The sequence below is a fragment of the Canis aureus genome, chromosome 4 (assembly GCF_053574225.1).
Source record: "Canis aureus isolate CA01 chromosome 4, VMU_Caureus_v.1.0, whole genome shotgun sequence".
NCBI classification, from domain to species: domain Eukaryota; kingdom Metazoa; phylum Chordata; class Mammalia; order Carnivora; family Canidae; genus Canis; species Canis aureus.
In genome coordinates, this window is record NC_135614.1 from 37,820,955 (window position 1) to 37,842,264 (window position 21,310).

General features: G+C 46.0%; 1 protein-coding gene across 2 annotated transcripts; it reads left to right on the top strand.

Annotated features, from left to right (window-relative positions):
- The first annotated feature begins 367 nt into the window (after positions 1-367).
- On the top strand, positions 368-20,948 carry LMAN2 (lectin, mannose binding 2). 2 transcript variants are annotated; one of them, XM_077895410.1, is made up of 8 exons: positions 368-717; positions 886-1,004; positions 12,773-12,890; positions 14,185-14,264; positions 14,445-14,606; positions 14,704-14,818; positions 18,454-18,573; positions 19,018-19,055. In XM_077895410.1, exons 1-8 carry the CDS (start codon positions 522-524, stop codon positions 19,038-19,040), a joined length of 933 nt encoding a protein of 310 aa, XP_077751536.1. In that variant the 5' UTR covers positions 368-521; the 3' UTR covers positions 19,041-19,055. The 2 variants fall into 2 exon arrangements, with proteins under 2 accessions (XP_077751536.1, XP_077751535.1); XM_077895409.1 differs by lacking the exon at positions 19,018-19,055 and adding an exon at positions 20,263-20,948 and having other exon boundaries at positions 377-717.
- The last annotated feature ends 362 nt before the right edge of the window (positions 20,949-21,310 follow it).

The following is a 21,310-nucleotide window of genomic DNA, read 5'->3' on the forward strand; positions in this document are numbered from 1 at the left end:
AGGCCACTCAGGGCATACGAGGGTCGCGGGAGTTAGAATTCAGGCCTCCGCCTTCCATTCCGCATTCTTTCCCCCAAGACTGGGAACCGTTACTCCAAGGAGGTCGTTACAGTCTTCGTCTACCCAGCCCGCGCGAAAAGCCCCCCTCAAAACTACAAGTCCCAGCACGCCTCGCTTCGCAGACGACCTCCGGGCTGCCCCTAGTCAAACCATCCCTCTGTTTCTCATTGGCTCACAAGCCTAACGTGCTGTTCCATGATTGGTTGCATCTCTTGTCGGTCGTAAGAACTCCTTGCTGAGGCTGGCCGGTGGGTTCCTCGGAGCTGCCAAGGAAATGGAACAGTACTTGACCAGATCGAGGGGCTGCTCAGTAAATAAAGCCATCTTCCCTTCGGCTGCGAAGCTTTGCTTTTTTAGCTTTCCGGTGACACTAGGGTTGAAGGGTTTCCGGCCGGAGGACATTAGATGGGACACCCGGAAGGCGGAAGTTCTAGGGCGGAAGTGGCCGAGAGGAACGGAGAATGGCGGCGGAAGGCTGGATTTGGCGCTGGGGCTGGGGCCGGCGGTGCCTGGGGAGGCCTGGGCTTCCCGGCCCCGGCCCTGGCCCCGCTACACCTCTATTTCTTCTCCTGTTGCTGGGGCCGGTTGTTGCTGATATAACTGACGGTAACAGTGAACACCTCAAGCGGGAGCATTCGCTTATCAAGCCCTACCAAGGTGAGGCCTGGGGTGGGAATGAGTGCAGCGAGGGCGAGGCTGGACAGGGTTGGGCGAAGGGATTTCCTTTCCCCTGAGCGAAGCACCTCAGTGGGTTTCCTGCCTCTGGCAAGGCCGGTCCCGGCGTGGCCTCTCACCGCGCCTGTCTACGCTCGTCTCTGCCTGCAGGGGTCGGTTCCAGCTCCATGCCCCTCTGGGACTTTCAAGGCAGCACTATACTCACGAGCCAGTACGTGCGTTTGACCCCGGATGAGCGCAGCAAAGAGGGCTCTATCTGGAACCACCAGGTGAGTGGCTCCCAGGACGCTAGGTGTACCCTGAGTAGCCGCTACTCCCAGTCTCCACAGCACCCACACACCTGAGCTCGGTTTGAAGGCTTGCGCCCTCCACCCCTCCCCCTAAGGTTTTCATCTTGGGAACTCTCACCAGTAACTTGAAGCGACTTTGAAGTTACTGTGTGTCAGGAGCTGCTCCTGACCCTTCACACCTTTCTCATTTAGTTTCTTCGAAAGCCATGTGAAGTAAGCGATGTTATCTCCGCTTTACGAACGAAGCTAAGGCTCAGTTGAAAGTGCCTTACTCAAAGTCACATAGCTGATAAACAGTGGAGCTCTCAGGCTGTGTGCATTGAACTCTCAATAATGGGGTAGATGGAACAGATGGAATCTTTATTGGATATTTTGTGTGTGTTAAGCGCTGATCACAAAATGCCCTATTGCATGTAATTTTCAAAAGGCTGTTTGAACTAGATCGCTGTCATGGCTTTATGCAGAGCTAACTCAGACAGTGAATGGTATAAACGGCATTTACATTTTGATCTGTCTGATATCTAAGCCCAGCAATTTACTTTCTTCACGTGCCCCCCTCCCTCCCCCTGGACAGTGGAGGAGTCCCTTAGAAATACTTGCAGACTTAGTCCACTTCCCCAGTGCTTCACTGAGGGTCTTGTCATCACTGGTATAGAGGAGCTGGACTTGTTGGCAGTTTTATTTTTGTGACCTTTACTCCAGAGGTTAGGGAGCCTCAGGCGTCACTAGCATGTCATACATGACCAGTGGCCAAGATCAGGTGCTACATAGACTCTACACTGAGGAAGTCAAGGTCCGGAAAGGAGTGAAAGAGAACTAATTTTGGGCTGGGTCACAGCATGGGGCAGAAACTGCTCCTACTCTAGCCTGCCTGATAACATTCCTTTCTGTGAGCTTAAGCTGTTGGCCACTGTCCTAGTTTTCTCCATCACCCTGGTCCATTCTGGATGGCTTCCCCATTTAGTTCTGGGAGCCCATACTGTCCTTATGTTGCCTCAGCTGCCTGTCTCTTCTGCTCCTTCTCTCCTTTCTGCTAGGGGCATCTGGGTTACTTTCTTCAGCTTTCACTCTCATCCTCAGAGCTTGGGGTCACCTGTAAAGGGACAAATAAGCATCATGTCTACACAGTCTGGCTTCTGGCATCTCTGTTAATAATGGTGGTTTTGTTCCAGCCTCTCTGGCTGCCTTCTTGCCTCAGGACCTTTGCCTTTGTTGTTCCCTCTGTCTGGGACACTGCCTCCTGGCTCTTCATGCTTGCTTAGTTCTTTCTCGTCTGGTGTGTCTCTGCTTGAGAGCCACCCACTCAGTATTTCATTAACAACTTTATCTCCAAGTCACATCCTGTCACATTATTCTGTCTTAGGCCTTTCAGATAAATTTTTAAAATTATAATGTGTTACTTTTTTTTTTAATTTTGTTTATTTATTCATGATAGAGAGAGAGAGAGAGAGACAGAGACAGAGACACAGGCAGAGGGAGAAGCAGGCTCCATGCACCGGGAGCCCGATGTGGGATTCGATCCCGGGTCTCCAGGACCGCACCCTGGGCCAAAGGCAGGCGCCAAACCGCTGCGCCACCCAGGGATCCCTAATGTGTTACATTTTTTATGGAAGTGAGTTTGGTATGGCATTGATTTTATTACTTTTTATTTTTATTTTTTTTTATTTTTATTTTTTTTAATTTTTTTTTTTTATTTATTTATGATAGTCACAGAGAGAGAGAGAGGCGCAGAGACACAGGCAGAGGGAGAAGCAGGCTCCATGCACCGGGAGCCCAATGTGGGATTCGATCCCAGGTCTCCAGGATCGTGCCCTGGGCCAAAGGCAGGCGCCAAACCGCTGCGCCACCCAAGGATCCCTGATTTTATTACTTTTTAAATAAGGTACATATAGTGCTGGAACTTTTAGAAATTGGTTCAGCTACAAGTTAATTATGGTTGTAGGTAGCTGTTGGTCAGCATTGTCAGTGGCATGGTGATGCTGAAAGAATTCTGAAATTTTCAGTCTGGGATATAATTATCTTCCTTCTCCCATGTCTCCATTCACTTCTAGAGACTTTCCTATTTGGCCCTGCAGATATTCTTGAAAGGGTTGGAGTGTTTCCTGTAATTTTTTTTTTGTTGTTGTTTTTGTTTTTTGTTTTTTGTTTTTTTTGGAGAATTTATTTACTTTAGAGAGAGGGGGAGAGAGAGAGAGAGTGCACAAGAGAGCACCAGCAAGGGGAGAGGGAGAAGCAGATTCCTGCTGATCAGGGAGCCAGACATGGGGCTCCATTCCAGGATCCTGGAATCACGACCTGTGTGGAAGGTAGATGCTTAACCATCTGAGCCACCCAGGCACCTCTGTTTCCTGTAATTCCTGAAAGAAATTTCTTGGAACTCAGAATTTTCTGCCTAGTGTTTCCCCAAGAACCATCTCTTTATTGGACTTAAGAGGTGCTTTCTGTACTTCTCTTTGTCCCCCATCACTCTGGGACGGGCACTGAATTAGCAAGCATTCCTAAGCACCTGCTGTTGACTGAGCAAAGAATATGTAGCTTCTGCTGTTTGGGGGTTGAGCAGTCCAGACCAAGGAGTGGCCCCAAGGTGACTGGAACTCCCAAGAGTCTGATGGCTGGAGCACAGGAGAGTTGGAAGCCCAAGGGGCTAATTGGGCCCCATCTTGAGGAGCCTTGTGTGGAAGCTGCAGAATGGCATTTAAGCTTCTTTGGCTGATGTACTATCTGAAAGTATATACCCTCTTGCCCTTTTTAAAAATTGATATCCAAAATTGCTTTTCTTAAGTTTAAATGTTTGCAAAGGATGTAGTTTCCAGTGTATTTTAAATATTGCCATTCTGGGGATCCCTGGATGTCTCAGCGGTTAAGCATCTGCCTTTGGCCCAGGACGTGGTCCTGGAGTCCCGGGATCAAGTCCCACAATGGCTCCCTGCATGGAGCCTGCTTCTCTCTCTGCCTGTGTCTCTGCCTCTCTCTCTGTGTGTGTCTCTCATGAATAAATAAAATCTTTATTTTTTTATGAATAAATTAAATCTTTTTTAAAAATTGCCATTTTATTTTTTAAAAGATTTTATTATGTATGTATGTGTTGAGAGAGAGCATGTGCCCCCCTTCCCCCGCCCCGTGGAGGGAGGGGCAAAGGGGGAGGGAGAGAGAGGATCTTCAGCAAATTCCAAGCTGAGCAGCAGACTCCAAGCTGAGCAGGGAGTACGACCTTGGACCTTGAGATCATGACCAGAGCTGAGTTGAAATCAAGAGTTGGACACTCAACTGACTGAGCCCCCAAATATTGCCATTTTTAAATGAAACTATTCAGTACTCTTCAGTATATTCGGTGGAATCTAAATATTTCAATTTGATATCCACTGTATGTTTTAAACACTATGAATCAACCCAAATTATATATCAGTTTATTTTTTATTGAATTAGAATTTTCATTTCATCCCACACAGAATTTTGTCCTATGCAGCATATATAATGCTTGAAAGTCTCTTATTGATTAACTTCTCTTATTTCTCTGCAATTAAAATAAATGTAATACTTTAAACCTCTTAACTTTGTTGGGATCTTGAAACTAAGTTTTACCAGTTTTAGGGGGGAATATTATAATTATTAATATACAACTGGTCAAAATAAATGCATTACACAATTTTTTGATAATTATTTTATTTTTTAATATTTTGTTTATTTATGAGAGTCACAGAGACTGAATCAGAGACATAGGCAAAGGGAGAAACAGGCTCCTTGCGGGGAGCCCAACGCTGGACTCAGTCCTAGGACCCTGGGATCACAACCTGAATCAAAGACAGACACTCAACCACTAGGCCACTCAGGCATCCTGATAATTATTTTAAAATAAAAATTTATTGATAAACATCCCAATAAGCTGTTGTCCCCCTATCCCTATCTGGATGGCTATTATTATCAGAATGAGACAGGCCTCAGAACCACTTCTGCTTTTTGTTTTTATAGATGTAATGCTGACAATGTGTGTTCACTTAGATAGTAGATGGAGATGTAGGGAGTTTTGTTATAGCAGGGCTACTCAATATTTTAAATTTCTTAAGGTTTAAAAACCCAAAATCACGTAGTGATCTTTCATCAAAATGTTTCATGATGACTGTTGGATTAGCTTTGCCTTCCAGCTGTTTTGAGCAAAGACCTGGAAGCCACTAACTGTAAAATGCTTTATGATTGCCATGTGGTTCTGATTTAGTTCGCCCCAGGACGGGCCAGAGCATTAAGATTATTGAGCTTCCCAAAGGGCTCGGCTTTGCAGTAAGGATGGAAAACCATGGCCATGTCATGTTCTGCCTCCAAAAGCAACTTCTAAATCACTTTCAGCTGGTACCTCACCTGCACCTGCTTAAATTCTTTGAGAGGTTTTATATTGTCTCTCTCTCTTGCTATTTCCCTCCACCGATCTGCAGTCTTCAATCTGCTATATGCAGAGACTTTTAAAGCCTGGGTAGTCCTGTAGGAATCCGTTTCCAGGTTTCAACTGAAGTGTACTCTTTCCTGAAACTCCTTTCCCTATAAACATATGAGGGGCAGGAGGGTAGGTAGGTGTTCCTTTCTCATCTCCGTGGTCACAGATGCCCTTATGCTTGGAAGGCACACCTTGTACCAGCGTGGGGGTCTTATCTCAGTGTGTTCTCCCCAGGTGCAGAAAACTCCTGGGCACCAAGACTATTTGAAATCTGGTTTCTGGGCTGATTTTTGTAGAGGTGAGATTATTTAAGTTTTTTCAAAGATATAAGGGCTTTTCTAGTTATTAAAAATTTATTAATATCTAGTTTGATTTTATCATGGTCAAAGAATATAATCTATTCTTTCTATCCTTGGAAGTCTTTTGAGTCTTGCAAATGGTCAGATTTTTGGAAAAATTTCTTTGTATGTCTGCAAAGAATGTGGATTCTCAGCAGGTTGAGGTATAGTGCTGTTTAGGTCCTTGGTCAGATTTGCTATGTTCAAATATCTATATTCTTCCTGACATTTTCGCTTGTTTTTATCAACTGCTGAGAGAGGTATGTTAAAATTGGTTTCTGGATTTGTTTTTATTTTTGTAATCCTGTCAGTTTCTGCTTTATAGATTTTGAGGCCAAAATTTTCCTGGCAAATGAAATCTTTTGTTCATTAAGAAATGGTCATTAGAAAAAAAAAAAAAAAGAAATGGTCATTAGAAAGTCCCCTTTTAAACTTTCTTATTGGTATAGCGGCACAAGCTTGCTTGCTTATTTATTTAATTTATTTATTACAAGCTTGCTTTTGGTTAGCATTTGCATGTTGTATCTTTTTCTGCCCTTTTCCTTTTTTCCCACTTCTTTATGTTTTAAGAGTTGTATTTTGTAAACATATAGTTAGGCTTTCAGGGGATTATTGGTTTATTTTTATTGTGGTAAAACACAAAATTTGTCATTTTAATCTTTTTGCCCTACTTCTAAGTCATTTAATTTATGAAAACTTTCTCTTCAGTAGGATACTCATTAGCATTTAAATGGTGTTTAAAAATGTAATGGCTGTCTACAAAAATTGATTATTTATGTATCTGCACATCCAAAAAAACCCACATTTTTTATTATAAATGTACATAAACATAAAATTTACCATCTTAACCATTTTAAGTGTATAGTTGAGTGGTGGTAAGTACATTCACCTTGGAAAACCATTACCAACATCTATCTTCAGAATTTTCCTATCTTCCTAAACAAATTCGGTACTCTTTAAACAGTGACTCTATTCCTTGGTCCCCACAGCCCCTGGTAAGCAATATTCTACTTCCTGTCTCAATTTGACTCTTTTAGGGACCTCATTTAATGAAATCATAGAATAATTGTATGTTTGGCTTATTTCAATGAGCATAGCTCAAGGTTCATGTTGTAGCATGTATCAGTACTTCATTCCTTTTTATGGCTGAATAATTGTTCCTGTGTGTGTTCACTACATTTTGTTAGTACATTTACTTGTTAGATGGTTGGGTTGTTTCTACCTTTTGGCTGTTGTGAGTAATGCTGCTATGAACATGGGTGTACGTGAGTGTTTGGGTCCTTGCTTTTAGTTATTTTGAGTATATACCTAGGAAGTGGAAATGCTGGGTCATATGGTATTCGATGTTTAATTTTTTTTTTTTTTTTTTAAGATTTTATTCATTTGAGAGAGAGAGAAAGAATGTATCAGGGGACGGGGGCAGAAGGAGAAGCAAGCTTGCAGATGAGCAGGGAGCTCCCAGATGAGCATCCCCTTAGAGTGCTTGATCCCAGGACCCCAGGATCATGACCCAAGCCAAAGGCAGATGCTTAACTGACTGAGCCACCCAGGCAGCCCATGTTTAACTTTTTGAGAGCCACTAAACTGTTCTCCGTAGCAACTACACCATTTTACATTCCCACCAGCAATGCATGATGGTTCCAATTTCTCCACATTCTTGCCAACACTTTTTTTTTTTTTAACTTTTATTTATTTATGATAGGCACACAGTGAGAGAGAGAGAGGCAGAGACATAGGCAGAGGGAGAAGCGGGCTCCATGCACCAGGAGCCCAACGTGGGATTCGATCCTGGGTCTCCAGGTTCGCGCCGTGGGCCAAAGGCAGGCGCCAAACCGCTGTGCCACCCAGGGATCCCCGCTTGCCAACACTTTAAAAAATTTTTTTTAATTTTATTTTTTTTAAGTTTATTCATTTCTTTAAGTAATTTCAGCACCTGGTGTGAAGCTTGAACTCATGACCTGGAGGTCAAGAGTCACAGGCTCTACCCACTGAGCCAGCCAGATCCTTGCTAACTCTTGTTATATTCCTTTTTTTTTTTTTTTTTCTCTAATAATAGACATCTATACTAATGGGTGTGAGGGAGTATCTTGTGGTTTTGATATGCATTTCTCTAATGACATTGAGCATTTTTCATGTGCTAATTGGCCATTTATCTTCTTCCTTGGAAAAATGGTGAAGTCCTTTGCTCATTTTGAAATTTTCTTTTTTTATTGCAGTTGTATATTCTGGAGACACTACTTCTTTATGAGACACATGATTTGGAAATATTTTCTCCCATTTTGTGGTTTGTCCTTTTGTTCTCTCCGTGTTTTTGATGTGCAGGAATTTTTTATTTTGATGAAATTCACTTTATTTTTTTGTTGTCTGTGCTCTGGAGTCCTGTCCAAGAAACTTGCTGAATTCAGTGTTGTGAAGAAATTCCCTGTGTTTTATTCTTTTTAATTATTTTTTTATTTGTTATTTTTATTTTATTTGTTTATTTATTAAAAAATTTTATTTATTTATTCATGAGAGACACACAGAGAGAGATCGGCAGAGACACAGGCAGAGGGAGAAGCAGGCCCCATGCAGGGAGCCCAATGCGGGACTTGATCCCGGGACTCCAGGATCATGCCCTGGGCCGAAGGCAGATGCCAAACCGCTGAGCCACCCAGGGATCCCCTCTTTTTAATTTTTTAAAAAAATATTTTATTTATTTATTCATGAGAGGGGGGGGGGGTGGTGCAGAGCCACAGGCAGAGGGAGGAGCAGTCTCCATGCAGAGAGAGAGAGAGAAAAACAGGCAGAGGGAGGAGCAGTCTCCATGCAGGGAGCCAGAGAGAGAGAGAGAAAAACAGGCAGAGGGAGGAGCAGTCTCCATGCTGGGAACCAGAGAGAGAGAGAGAGAGAGAGAGAGAGAGAGAGAAACAGGCAGAGGGAGGAACAGTCTCCATGCAGGGAGCCTGCTGTGGGACTTGATCCCAGGACCCCAGGATCACTCCCTGGGCTGAAGGCAGGCACTCAACCACTGAGCCACCCAGTTGTCCCTTTATTTACTTTTTTTTTTTTTAAGGTTTTATTTATTTATTCATGAGAGACACAGAGAGAAAGAGAGTCAGAGACACAGGCAGAGTGAGAAGCAGGCTCCATGCAGGGAGCCGCACATGGGACTCGATCCTGGGTCTCCAGGATCAGGCCCTGGGCTGAAGGCGGTGCTAAACTGCTGAGCCACCCGGGCTGCCTTTTATTTACTTTTTAAATTAAATTTATTTTGAGATAATTATAAATTCGTTTATAGTTGTAAAAAATAATACAGAGAGATCTTATGTAGGCTTATTAGTATATAGTCTTCCACATTTAGTATAATTATGATGTGGGTTTTTTTGTTTGTTTGTTTTTTTAAGATTTTATGTATTTATTCATTAGAGACACAGAGACATAGCAGAGGGAGAAGCAGGCTCCATGCAGGAAGCCCAATGTGGGACTTGATGCTGGGACTCCAAGATCAAGACCTGGGCCAAGGCAGGCGCTAAACCACTGAGCCACCCAGGCATTTCCTGTTTGTTTTTTGTTTTAAGATTTATTTATTTATCAGAGAGAGTGGGAGAGAAAAGGAGAGGGACAGAGAGAGGAGAGAGTCTTAAAGCAGACTCCTCACTGAGCGCAGAGTCCGACACAGGGCTCAACCTCACCACACTGAGGCCACAACCCAAGTTGAAACCAAGAGTTGGACTCCTAACTGACTGAGCCACCAGGGTGACCCGGATTTGGGTTATACCTTTTTTTATTTTCTATTTGTATTGCTTACTCTCTGTTCATTTTTCTCTGTGGTCTTCTTTTGGATTGGTTAATTTTTATCTTATTTTTAGTCTTCTGCTGGCTTGAAAGTTCTTTGCTTCCCGATTTTTAGTGGTTACTCTGGAGTTTAAGACAAACAGCCATATTTTACCAAAGTCTAATGATAATGTGTACCTTCTTCTTGGACAATGCAAGGATCTTGAACTACTTTAATTACCCCATTGTTGTCACTTACTTTATTCTTTTCTCTTTTTTTAAAGAGTTTATTTATTCATGAGAGACACAGAGAGAGACAGAGATGTAGGCAGAGGGAGAAGCAGGCTCCTTGCTGAGCAGGGAACCCGACGCCAGGCTTGACCTTAGGATCATGACCTGAACTGAGGACAGAAGTCAGCGTAACCAACTGAGCCAGGCACCCTGCAGTCAAATATTTATTTAGATTTTTTACTCCCACATTTACTGTATTGGTTGCTCTATGTTCCTTCCTGAATCTCTGACTTTACACCTGGATCTGGATAATTTTCCTTCTCTGATGAATGAAACTTTTAATGTTTTTGTTTATCTAAAAATGTTTTAATTCCACCTTTACTTTTTTTTTTTTAGATTATTTATTTATTTGACAGAAAGGGAGAGAGCGCAAGGGGGTGAGCAGGCAGAGGGAAAAACAGGCTGCCCGCTAAGCAGGAAGCCTGATATAGGGCTGATTCCAGGACCCTGGGATTATGACCTTAGCTAAAGGCAGATGCTTGACCAACTGAGCCACCCAAGTGCCCCTTACCTTCATTCCTGAAGGGTACATTTGTTAATTATAGACTCCTATATTGGTTGCTATTTTCTTTTAATAAGAAAATTCTTATTTTTTTTAATGTTTTAATGTAACATTTCTTTTAAATGTTTCATTCTGTTTTTTTTTTTTTTTAAGATTTTATTTATTTGTTCATGAGAGACAGAGAGAGGCAGAGACACAGGCAGAGGGAGAAGCAGGCTCCCCTTGAGCCCGATGTGGGACTCGATCCTTGAACCCCAGGATCAAGCCCTGGGCCGAGAGCAGAAGCAGAACTTAAACCTCTGAACCATCCAGGCATCCCTGTTTCATTCTGTTACTTTCTTGCTCCCAGTATTTCTGTTGAGAAGTTCCTTATCAGGTTAATTGTTCCTTTGGAGATAATCTTATGGGGTTTTTTTTCCCCTCTTGTTGCTCTTAAGGTTTTATTTTTTTCCTCCTTCTTTCCTCCCTTTTTAAAGTGCCTAGGTATGGTTTTCTTTTTATCTCCTTTGGTTTATAAGATTTAAGATTCTTTGAATAATGTCTTTGAATCAGTTTTAGGTAAGTATGGGGACATCTCTTTAAATATTCCTTTGGTCTCTCACTTCTCATTCTGAAACTCTATATGTATCTTACAGTTTCTCACTCTGTTGCTGACAGTTTTGTATCTACCATTTATTCTCACTTCCTTGGTATTTTTTTTCTGTCTGATTGGCCTTGAGATCACTGGGTCTCTCTTCATCTGTTTTTTTTTTTTTTAATCTTTTTTTTTACAATTTTTATTTATTATTTATGATAGTCACAGAGAGAGAGAGAGAGAGGCAGAGACATAGGCAGAGGGAGAAGCAGGCTCCATGCACCGGGAGCCCGATGTGGGATTCGATCCCGGGTCTCCAGGATCGCGCCCTGGGCCAAAGGCAGGCCCCAAACCGCTGCGCCACCCAGGGATCCCTCTTCATCTGTTTTTAATCTATTACATTATTCATTTCAGTTATTGTATTTTTTTACATTACATTATTTTCTTATAGTGTGATTATTTAAAATTTCAAGTATTTTCCAAAGTTTTCAGTCTTATATCTCCTTGAATATAGAAAACCAGTTACTTGAAAGTCCAGTGTCTGGAGTTCCCATCAGCCTGCCCCCCCCCCCACCTTGTTTTTTGTTGATAAACTTGTCTTTTGTGTGCCAGATACTGTATTTGTAAGACTGCTTGTCGAAGAATTTCAGGCTTGGGTGAGTCACTTAATATCTTTGATATCTTCAAGTGTCAAGGCTTAACGGATCTACCTTGATCCATTAAAAAGCTGCAATAACCAGATTGTCCTACGAAGATGGGAGGATCTACAGTCCCATTGGTTGTTTGAGAGCATGTGTTTCTTTCCATCCCTGTCTACACTGCTGTTGATGATCTCTTTAATAGTTGCCAATCTGATAAGTCAACAACATCTTGTTTTAGTTTACTTTTCTAATCAGCCTTTGTTTAAACACTTGCTCCCATACCCATCTACAGACTTACAAGTGGATTCTTGTTAAGAGTATGTGTCAACACCTTAGTTTTCATGAGCAGCTTCCTTGGCCAGGCTTTCCCCTTATTGTGGACACTGCTCAGCTCTGCCCCTGGTGCTCCTGAATACTGAGGAGTACCTGACTTTTCTCTTATCACAGTAGCACAGGGACCCCAGAGCATGACCCTTGCAGCCCCCCAGCCCTGGCACTGTCACCACACTGAAGCTGGACCGGGTCTGTGAGAGGTGGGAGTGTGCTGGCCAAGAGCTTTGGGGTCTAGAGTAATCCAGACCTGGGCTTGAGTCCCTCAGTTTGGAAGGTTGGTTAGAAAGGAGGACAGTGGGGGTAGGAGACCAGAAAAGAGTTGTTGCACTCTGTGTTGAAGGCCTGAAGGTCATGGGAGGCATAGAAAACACAGCACAAGTTTCTGAGTCCCGACAGATCTGGATGTGAATCAGGACCATCCAGTTAACCTGCTGTGGACATTATTTTGTCTCAAGTGGGCTTTTTGTTTTATAAAATATGTGGCTCAAATAGAGGTAGTAATCCTTCCACAAGATTTTGGGACAGGAGCAGTGGGGATAGAGAGCAGACAGGGCTGATAGGTTTGACTAATGTTGAGGAAAGTGAGTCATAAATTGAGAACCTGTGGCCAGGCCCAAGAGAAGACTGGGGCCAGGATGGGCAGTCTGAGCCTCAGGCAGCCTTGGGGGTGTGGCCCCCACCTGGGAGGCCCAGCAGCCTTCTCCCTTCCTGCTGAGAATGCCAGAGGTGGTGGGTAGGGACTCTGTTGGTCCGTGGCCCTTTTGCCCTGCTGTCTGGCCCTGTTCCAAAGAGTGCCAGTCTCAGTGAAGGGAGATGGGCCTGCTCTGGGTCACCTCTAGCTGACAGGATGGGCCAGGGAGTTCTGAGCAGCTCTCTGCTTTCCCTGCAGCCTTGTTTCCTCAAGGACTGGGAGATGCACGTCCACTTTAAAGTCCATGGTACGGGGAAGAAAAATCTCCATGGAGACGGCATTGCCTTGTGGTACACCCGGGACCGCCTTGTGCCAGGTAGGTAGGTGCTTGTATAGGTGGGGACATTCTGCATCCTCCTGTTAGGGCCCTGCTGCTCTTCTTTGGGGGAAACCTGAGACTTCGAGTCTGCTCTGGGGAGTGTTCCTATAGGAAGAGGGATCACTGGATCCTGTAGCTCAATTCTGTGGCCCATTGTGGCCTAGTATTGTACACTAGCCAAGGAGGGGTTTTACCATGCTACACCCTTTTTTTTTTTTTTAAATATTTTATTTATTTATTCATGAGAGATACAGAAACAGGCAGATACATAGGCAGAGGGAGAAGTAGGCTCCCCATAGGGAGTCCGATGTGGGACTCGATCCCAGGACCCCGGGATCACGACCTGAGCCACCCAGGTGTCCCCCATACCCTTTTTTTTTTTTTTTTTTAAGATGTATTTATTTATTTTAGAGAGACTGCTTGAGCCAGGGGAAGGGACAAAGGGGGAGAGAGAGAGGAAGCAGAGCTGAGTGCAGAGTCCAATGCAGGGCTCGATCCCAGGCCCCTGAGATGATGACCTGAGCCAACTCCTAAGAATTAGATGCTTAACTGACTGTGCCAACCAGGTGCCCTGCCTTTTCTTTTCTTTTCTTTTCTTTTCTTTTCTTTTCTTTTCTTTTCTTTTCTTTTCTTTTCTTTTCTTTTCTTTTCTTTTCTTCTTTTCTTTTCTTTTCTTTTCTTTTCTTTTCCTTTCTTTTCTTTTCTTTTCTTTTCTTTTCTTTTTTTTCTCTTTCCTTCTTATTTATTCATGAGAGACACAGAGAGAGAGACAGAGGGAGAAGCAGGCTCCATGCAGGGAGCCCAATGTGGGACTCGATCCTGGGACTCCAGGATCACGCCCTGAGCCAAAGACAGGTGCTCAACTGCTGAACCACCCCGGCATCCCTCTACCATTTTTTAAAAAGCAAAAACAAGGAAGACTGTGTGACTGAGACCATATGTGTCTGCAAAGCCTGAAATGTTTCCTTGACAGAAAGTTGCCGACCCGACCCCTGGGTTAGAGGATAAGGTTTTTGCTGTAGGCGTCTTTTCTGCCCTGTTGTCACCTGATGTGTCCGAGCACACAGCCAGGTGCTATTACCTCAACAGTTCTGGTTTCAGATTCTGAGTCCTCCCTGCTGCACCCCTGACACCTCCCCCTCCCTTAGAAATCCCTTCTCTCTCCTGGGTGAATGACCAGAGATTAACTTCTCTTGCCTTCACCTCCTATACTGGTGTTACTTTGTCCTTCAAGTACCCGGGGGACAACTCTGTTATCTTCCATTATGACAGCATCTCCTTCTAATTCCAGGGCCTGTGTTTGGAAGCAAAGACAACTTCCATGGCTTAGCCATCTTCTTGGACACGTATCCCAATGATGAGACCACGGAGGTATGCCTGCTTTCTCCCTCAGATAGGATCGCAACAGCTGAGCAGTTGGCTGGGGGCTCGGGACCAGGACTTCTCCCTGGTCCCAGCACAAAAGGGGCTTCCAGGGACTGGGGTGGTGGGCGCCCCTACTGCCTCCCACAGACTGGGCCAGCCATGGAGTAACTGGTGTCTTCGTCTCAGCGTGTGTTCCCGTACATCTCGGTGATGGTGAACAATGGCTCCCTGTCCTACGACCATAGCAAAGATGGCCGCTGGACGGAGCTGGCAGGCTGCACGGCTGACTTCCGTAACCGTGATCATGATACCTTCCTAGCTGTGCGCTACTCTCGGGGCCGGCTGACGGTGAGCAGGCGGGACGGGGACCAGCTCTGTCTGTGGGGGCTCAGGAAGGTGGGTCTGCTTGGGCCTGATGTGTACTTGACTTGCTGGCTGGCTGCAGGTAATGACTGACCTAGAGGACAAGAATGAGTGGAAGAATTGCATTGACATCACGGGAGTGCGCCTGCCCACTGGTTACTACTTTGGAGCCTCAGCTGGCACTGGTGACCTGTCTGGTGAGTGTCTAGGATGAATAGGGCATTAAGTCTCAGTCTTGACCTTCCCTGATCTGTCGGAAGCTTGTGACCTCATTGATTACTTTCTTTCTTGAACTCCCTTTGTTTGGTTCCACATGCACCTGGGTTTCTGCCACCACTTTCCAGCATCTGGGAATATTGGCACACCTGGGGCTTATTCCATGAACACTCCCTCAGCCATCTTCCCCTCTCTTTAGCAGCGAGGGGGCTTTGAATCCAGATGCAGCAGCATCCCAGATTTCCATCACCAGCTCAGACCTTTACAGACCTACATCACCAACAGCCTGCTCAGCGTCTCTCCCTGGATACCCAACAGGCATTTCAGCCTTCACATGCCCACAGCTGAAGCCCACATCTTGCCACCACGGCATAAATGGCACCTCTATTGCTCTAGTTGTTCAGTCCAAACAGTCTTGGTGTCCTTGTGGTCTCTCTTTTTTCTCTTACACGCTGCCTCTTGTCCTTTGGTGAGTCCTGCTGGCCTTGTTTTGTCAGTGCAGCAGACTACTTCTCTCCCTTCTCTTATTACTTGGCAGGTTTGGGCCATCATCTTTTACACACTTGGATGACTGCATGAACCTCCCACATGGTCCCCTTCTTCCCCACCAGCCCCTGACCATCTATCCCAGCTCAGCAGCCAGAACGAGTTCATTAAAGCTTGAGTGAAATCTCATCACTACTCCTGTCTCCTGCATAGTCAAGGCCCCTGTCTGTCCTAGTAGTGGTCTGCTGAACCCTGTGTGCTACTGCCTCCCCGACCCCATCACCTGTGACTTGTGGCTCCTCCCTTACATCACCCCTAGCTGTTCTTCCGCCACAACGGTGCCCTCCTGCCAGGCTTTTATACCTGTGTCTCACCCTCACCCATGTCTCCTTCAGGTCTTACTCAGATGTCACTTCCACAGTGGGGCCTTCCCTGATTCCCTTATTTATTTATTGTATTTTTATTAAAAATATATATATATATTTTTAAAGTAAGCACTACACCCAGTGTGGAGCTTGAATTCACAACAAGCTAGAGTCTCAAGCTCTACTAATTGAGCCGGCCAGGTGCCTCTGCTTCCCTTATTTATTCTTTCCTTTTTTTTAGATTTTATTTATTTATTCATGATAGACAGAGAGAGAGAGAGAGAGGCAGAGACATAGCAGAGGGAGAAGCAGGCTCCATACAGGGAGCCCGATGTGGGACTTGATCCTGGGACTTGGGGATCATGCCCTGAGCCAAAGGCAGATGCTCAGCCACTGAGCCATCCAGGCATCCCTGCTTCCCTTATTTAAAATTGCACACACACCAGTCGCCGGTGCACTCCTTAGCACCTTTCTTGGCTTTATTTTTCTTCATAGCCCTTAACTGTCTTGGAATCTACCATATAATTTATTTCATTGTGTCCCCTTCACCAAACTGTAAGTTTCATAAAGGCAGGGCCCACAGTGTGGGCCTACAGTGTGCTCTGTAAGCATTGGGGTGCCGCCAGCCTGTGCAAACTTCACTGGACCACAGGGGTCACTTGATATTGACCATTGGCCATGATCCTCAGAAAGCCTTAAGGCCCTCAGAGGGCACTGGGTACAGGACTAGCTCCTATTGACTAGAAGTGTGAAGGAATGTATAGAATCAAAGGGCTTATTTATCCTCAGGATAGACATTTCCAGGACCTGTACTCCAGCCACTGTTCAGGAGCTTCTCTTTCTTTTTTTTTTTTTATTTTTTTTTTATTTTTTTAAAATTTTTTTTTAGGTATTTATTTATTTATTTGTGATAGTCACAGAGAGAGAGAGAGGCAGAGACACAGGCAGAGGGAGAAGCAGGCTCCATGCACCGGGAGCCCGACGTGGGATTCGATCCCGGGTCTCCAGGATCGCGCCCTGGGCCAAAGGCAGGCGCCAAACCGCTGCGCCATCCAGGGATCCCAGGAGCTTCTCTTTCACTATGGAAATCTCTGGGTCCACTTGGTCCCCAGAGAGTAATTCTTTTGAGGTTTTAGTTTTTAGTATGGATATTTTAATCATATACCTAAAAATGGGTAGAATGGTCCAGTAAGTCCCTTTGCCTTGTTATACAGCTTTAGGGAATCATTACCTGCTTGTTGATGACCTGGTAATCAGGTGCCAGCTGGATGTCAATCTGGTTTCATCAAGGGTTCCACCACAATCTTTCCCCTCAGGTTATCTGGAACTTTACCTGATGGTATTCCAGCCTGTGTTAGAAGAAGGTTCTGGGAACAAAGCCAGATCTGTGGCAGTAGATACTCTCTGAGGCTGTTTGGAGAGGGCCAGTAGAGTGCTAAAGATGGTTGTGTACATAGTAGTGCCTAACCATTAATCAAAGGGTTGTGAATGCAAGCCTCTGCAGCAGACCTCTCCTGGGTAGTCACATGATGCAGTGATCTCTTCCCTTTTATACACCTGACATCATGGGGAGCCTGAGGGGTGAAGGGATTTCCCCATGTTCACAGACCTAGGAAGTGGAGAGCCCTGATGGCAACTGCAGTCTGACTTCAGAGTCAGGACTTGTCCCTGGGCCTCTGGGGCTGTGCTCACAGGGCTGTCAGGTCCCACGTGGCTCTGCCTGACCCAGCGGCCAGGTCCTTGCTCCTTAGGCTCTCTCTTTTCCAGTCTCCAGAGTTCTTTTTTTTTTTTTTTTTTTCCAGAGTTCTTAACATGAGGCTTTTCCTCAGGTTCCAGTTGATTAGCTGAGTCGATACTAGAATCAAGGGACCAGGACTCTCGTCTTGGCTCTGAACCTCCCCATCTCAAAATAGGGTGATCACTTACTGTCAAGCAGAGGTTTCCTTCTGCCCATACTGGTTAGATCTGAGCCTTTCTCAGGTCTCCTTGGGGACAGTCATTGCCCATGTATTGGGACCTGGCCCTCAGCTGGTTGCTGAGTCATTCTTCTGCATTCTCTTCTTGGGTGTCTGATAGGAGTGCCTGGCAGCTGCCTGCCTGCCCCTTGGGAGGATCAGGCTTCTCAACCAGCCATAGAATAATATGCAGGTCCTTTTCTGTACATGCTATCCGCTGGGTATTGTTTTCTGTTTTGTATGTACTTTTTTATTTTCTTGGCATGATAACCAGGCAAGGTAGAGATTATCATCTAGATTTATAAACAAGGAAACTGACTCAGGATTTAGACCCAAGTGATTTTGAGTATAAAACTCATGCTTATTTCTGTCCATTCTGTCTCCTCCCAGGTTTTCTTTTCTTTTCTTTTCTTTTTTTTTTTTAATATTTATTTATTCATTCATGAAAGAGGCAGGGACATAGGCAGAGGACACAGGCTCCCTGCAGGGAGCCTGATGCAGGACTTGATCCAGGATCCCGGGATCATGACCGGAGTCAAAGGCAGATGCTCAACCACTGAGCCCCATCCTCCTGTGTTTCTTATTGTTGAGTTCTAGAGAGAGATTCCAGGCCCTGGAATACTGCCTGCTGGGGGTGGTTGGAGGTTGCTGGGAAGAAAACAGGCCCCTCAGTAGTAAGAAATAGGGCTCTGCCTGGGGTCCTGGCAACTTTCCCTGACTGGAGCAACAGTCATGCTCTGGGGAGGGGCATGGGCCATGTGCCATAAGGCGGGCTCCACGCCTCTTAAAAGCTAATTCTTGGTCCTGCAGACAATCATGACATCATTTCCATGAAGCTGTTCCAGCTGATGGTAGAACACACGCCTGACGAAGAGAACATTGACTGGACCAAGATTGAGCCCAGTGTCAATTTCCTCAAGTCACCCAAAGGTACATGGTTGAGGCCCATCCTGCCCTGGGTCTGGCATTGGGTGGGGCTTGGCTGAGTGCCTGTGGTCCATTTGCTCTTGCCTAGTCCAGTTGTGGGTGTGGCCTGGGGGAGGGGTCTTGGCTCAGCAATCAGTGCTAATGAGTAGGTATGTGAACACCTGGTGTCTGCTTCTGCCAGTGCTTGGTACTGGGTTAATGGCCAGTAAAGCCAGAGGGGCCAGTTTGTTGGTGTAGGTGGTATGAATGGCCTGGGCAGTAGGTCCCACCATAAGCCAGGGTAACTGATCCTTTAGTTTTCCTCAGCTAGAAAGAAGTAAAGGCAAGATTTGACCTTGAGGTTTATTTTTGTTTGTTTGTTTGTTTTGTTTTGTTTTGTTTTTTTGCAAAACCCCACGCCTGGGATTCTTCCCATGATGCTAATTAGCCCCCAGTCTGTTTTCACAGAACAAGGGCTCTGGCTGAAGTGAAATCCTGTGTGTGTGGACATCCACCCCAAGAGCCCTGATGTCATTCCTGTGGGCCGGAGGGGGTCAGTGAGGAGCCTCTCAGCCTAGCCCAAGGTCACCATGTGGACTGAGCTGGAGTGGAACCCAGCATTTTACATGACATCTCACTTTTTTAAGATTCAAACTGCTTGTAAACATTTCAGGGGCTAAACAGACTCTGCTGTACACTATGTTTTTTGCAACCTTTGATTGAAGGGTTTCTGGCTGCTGAGCGCTTTTGGAAACCTGCTACAGAGCAACCCCATGAGTTTGGCCAGGCAGGGATTAATTCATTTGCAGAGTCTTTGATCCTTTTATTCCTTTAGCAGATGGTTCCACAGCTTCCACTCTCTGCCCAGCCCTGGGCTAGGTGCTGTCCTGGGGCTTAGTCTAGTGACTGAGGCAGAGCCAGGGGGCAGAGGAGGGGAGAGGCTTGTGTTGAGACCAGGTCAGCAGGCCTGCCCTGGTCATGTTGTGTGGGAAAGGAGGATGGAAGTTGGCTCTTGGCTGGCATTCTAGGCCTGGCTGGGAGGAGGCTCGAGCCACCCTCACAGTGAGGAGTGGAGGGTTATGGCTGAGGAGGGAGGCCAAGTGGCAGGAACAGGGCATAAGGACCTGAGTCCTGACCCCAGTCCATTCCCCATAGACTGATGAACTTGAATCCTTTGATTGGGATTCTAGGAGATACCTCATGTATCAGGGCCTCATTCCTGGCAGTTGTTGATGGTGTTAGCAGGCAAAGAAGTGATGTGTCTGGAGCATAAGGACCTGGAATAGAGACCTGGGTAACCCCCTAGAAGCCATGGAATGCATCCAGGTGTGAGGGCAGTCTTTGGCCAGAGCTGTGTTTCTCCAGAGGGAGACCTTGGACCATTGCATGGGGCTGGGGTGGGGTTTGTGAATGCAGATGTTAGGCCTGCCCTGTGCAGACTCAGGCTCTCCTGGGGAGGCCAGGAATCCAGTTTTCACCAGCTTCTTCTAGCAGAGGGCTCCTGGGACTTTGATCCTGGGAAGCTCAATCCTACTGGGATCATCCCTCTGTCCTTTCCCCTGCCCCTCACTGGTACAGCAGGAAACAGCTTCCACCAGTAGGGCTGGCTGTGGCCTGTTACTCTGCTCCGTCCTATTGGACTCTCCTGTCTCCTGGGAGACTTGCCTGACACCTCTGTTTTGCCACCTCAGCTTCCTTTCTCTTCTCCCCCAGACAATGTGGATGACCCGACTGGAAACTTCCGAAGTGGGCCCCTGACCGGGTGGCGGGTGTTCCTGCTGCTGCTGTGTGCACTCTTGGGCATCATCGTGTGTGCTGTGGTGGGGGCCGTAGTGTTTCAGAAGCGGCAGGAGCGGAACAAGCGTTTCTACTGAGTGGCCGGTGCTCTGTTCCAGGGAAGGGCCTAGTTTTGGGCCCCGGCACTAATGTGAACTTTTTTTTACTGGGATTATAAAAGAAAAATAAGATGACCTTATTTCTTAACCGTTTCAAAGAAACAAAAGTATTTTCGTACATTTTGCTTTATGCCCAGCAGGGACAGGCTGCAGGGCTAGGGAATAGGGTTTGGCATCCCCACAGCTGCGGACAAAGGTCCTTGCCTGTTCCCAGCATCTTGGGAGCAGGGAGGAAACTGTGTTTGGAGCTGGGCCCTGGCAGTCAGCTCTTGAACACTGGCAGTCAGCTCTTGAACACTACCACATTGGGGTAAGTGCCTGACGATGTGAGCAGTGATTTTGTTCTGTGCAGCGTGTGTTGGTAGAAGAGGAGGCTGACTGGGGAACCTTGGCCTTATTACCCTCTGAGCTTCCCAAGGCCGACCCTCAAGTGTGGCTGGAGGAGCAATTTGGTAGGGCTCAGAATGTGACCGTAGGCTAAATAAAATGAAATAACCAACCTCAGCTGTGTGACTGTCCTAAGGGGTTTGCTTTTCCTTTTCTTCAAGTAACCTCCAGGTGGCCAGTGCTTTACAGCTCTCAGCCTCTGCCCCTTGGCCCTGCCACACAGCCCCAGGAGGCAAGTGCCGTGCTCTTTTTCCTAGGTGGGGAAGCACAGCTCTAGGAGGTCAAGTGAAACTTGCCTGGTGGCACATAGCAGGCGGGCTCACTGGGATGGGGCCCTGGGCCATCTCCCATGTGCTCTGAGCCTCTGGGTGGAAGACTCCAGCTAGGGGCGATGTGGGGTGCCACATGGAGGGTGTGACCTAAGCCCAAGTGAACTCTAGGGAACTCTGGCTAAGGGGGCTTCAGGAAGAGCTGGAAGG

What these genes read in the sequence shown, in the direction of transcription:
- LMAN2 (XM_077895409.1), top strand. Translation starts at nt 522, where the DNA reads ATGGCGGCGGAAGGCTGGATTTGGCGCTGGGGCTGGGGCCGGCGGTGC. An exon ending in GCTTATCAAGCCCTACCAAG is followed by an intron (nt 718 to 885) that starts GTGAGGCCTGGG and finishes CTCTGCCTGCAG; the next exon opens with GGGTCGGTTCCAGCTCCATG. An exon ending in GCTCTATCTGGAACCACCAG is followed by an intron (nt 1,005 to 12,772) that starts GTGAGTGGCTCC and finishes CTTTCCCTGCAG; the next exon opens with CCTTGTTTCCTCAAGGACTG.